We start from the raw sequence: 2,012 nt of genomic DNA, 5'->3' as shown, positions 1-2,012 counted from the left end.
CATTCATATGTACAGACGTATTCTGTTACGAGAAAGTCGACTTTGGTTCCCATACTTATTTCAATATGTGTGAAATTTTTCCTTCTGTAAACATGATACAGGAATATTTTTTTTAAACATTTGAATTTTGGGTTTTAAAAATGATTCGTACACTAACATGACGAATTTATTTTAAGAAAGATGGACAATAAAAAGTACTTGCTCATGTTTCGCATGATATCTCAACAAGGCTTTCTTTATGTGTCTCGATGTAGACATTAACGTCAAGGTTACCTTATCATCAGGATTAAGGAGAGGTGCTGTGGTATGCCCTCGTATCAGAAAAAATACCTATCTGGATAATCTCCTTCGCATAGCGAGGTCTAATTCCAAACATATCCATAGAAAAACGCCATAAAAAGACACTATATATGAATACCGTATATGTAACAGGGTAGATTTCTGTTTTTTATCCGTAATCTTTGAACCCACCAGGGGGGTTTTGTCATAGACAGGTGTAATTGTTGAGATTCAAATGAAAACCGGAGCCTCCACTCTTCGCATAGACTCACTAATATTTCTGTTTACGGTGTCGAAAGTTAATTGACTTTGTCCCTCCCACTGGCGATACTTGTCGGGTACTTGACTATTATTGTTATGTCTACTGATGTCGCCACAGGGCTGCCCAATAGAGGAACACCTATTAACTGGATTGAATGACACTTTATCAGCGTTGTTCTTGTCACTTTTGCTATGTTCCACTTCACTGGACCATATATCACTATCAGAACACCTTCCCGAATCCTGACTGTCAGAAGAACTACGGAGACTTTTTGAGTATCCCGTTAAATCGAACTTGGATCCGGAGTGTGAGTCATGACAATGAAATATATCCCGAGATTCGTAGTCCGTTGTAACACCAGTGCTGAGCTGTTCCTGCAACATCACATAATTTCCATCAGGATCTTGTACAAGGAAAGTCCTGTCTCCAATCTCGATAAGATCACAGTCCAGAAATGTCTTAATTGTGTCTATGTGTTTTATCTGGAACGTAAGGCAAGCATTATGCACTGGATAAGGTCGTATGTTTTTGGACTGTTTCAGTGCAAGCTGAATATCTAGCCCAGGTTGTGAATACAATTGAAATATACAGAATCCCGGCTTGCTACTTTCGATCTCCATATCGGTGACGCATCTGTAGAATTCCATCATCTTCTGAAAATTCTGGACATGGAATAATATACGAAAATGCTCGTTTCCACAGTGTACAGGACATACTGACCATAAAGGCATGTCGTCCGCGAGTCCATAAAACTCCTGCGCGGCCACCGCTCTTTCTGGTGTCCACTTGCTGTGTAACTCCACTTTGTGGTGAAATTTCCATGGTTTCCTCTTCAGACAGTTCTGCACGTTTGCTGCCGACATAGTACCATGCTCATACAAGAACAGCATGATAGTAACAGCGGGGACCATTACAATATTCTCCTCACAGTATGAAGGACGTAAAACATTTTTGGGAGAACGATTCTTCCACTCAGCTACATTATCATCCATTATTTGTAGCATTTGGAAAGATGGATCTATCCATTTCATTAAAGGTGAGACGATTTTCTGAAATCGTCCCTTCTTTCCAGACGGCACAGAAATATTAAGTCTACATTTATAGGGATTTTTGTCAGTCTCCATGGTATATGCAGTAGATTCTTTCTTGTTTCAAATACGAATCATCAACACTACGGTTAAAAGGCTGTCGCACTACATCACATCTTTTACACATCCACTGTATCGTAGACAACTACAATAGTTAATATCAATGTTACGAAACGCGGAGAGGGAACAAGCATCAGTACACCTCCTTACTAGCACTAATGCTTACGATGCGTAGTGTAAAGTGCAAACGAGCGTACTTATTCACGTTATACGCGACACAACACTGCATTTAATCAATATATGTTTATATTAAATCCAGTAAGGTACAAAATTAATCTGTATCGATAATTTCCCTCCATGATGGGTAATAAGCATGCCTGTCG

At 39.4% G+C, this 2,012-nt stretch overlaps 1 protein-coding gene across 1 annotated transcript; it reads right to left on the bottom strand.

Annotated features, from left to right (window-relative positions):
* Positions 1–510: 510 nt before the first annotated feature.
* On the bottom strand, positions 511–1,665 carry LOC132552219 (protein FAM124A-like). The gene has a single exon (XM_060216366.1). The coding sequence runs from the start codon at positions 1,663–1,665 to the stop codon at positions 511–513; it is 1,155 nt and encodes a 384-aa protein (XP_060072349.1).
* Positions 1,666–2,012: the final 347 nt, after the last annotated feature.

Source organism: Ylistrum balloti, unplaced genomic scaffold, assembly GCF_031769215.1.
Source record: "Ylistrum balloti isolate Yb309-2 unplaced genomic scaffold, AGI_CSIRO_Ybal_v1 Utg370242, whole genome shotgun sequence".
Taxonomy (NCBI): domain Eukaryota; kingdom Metazoa; phylum Mollusca; class Bivalvia; order Pectinida; family Pectinidae; genus Ylistrum; species Ylistrum balloti.
The sequence above is the reverse complement of the archived record's forward strand: the minus strand, read 5'-3'. Positions and strand labels throughout refer to the sequence as shown.

Bases quoted from the DNA above. Each gene is read 5' to 3' on its own strand.
- LOC132552219 (XM_060216366.1), bottom strand. From the start codon at position 1,665: ATGGAGACTGACAAAAATCCCTATAAATGTAGACTTAATATTTCTGTG.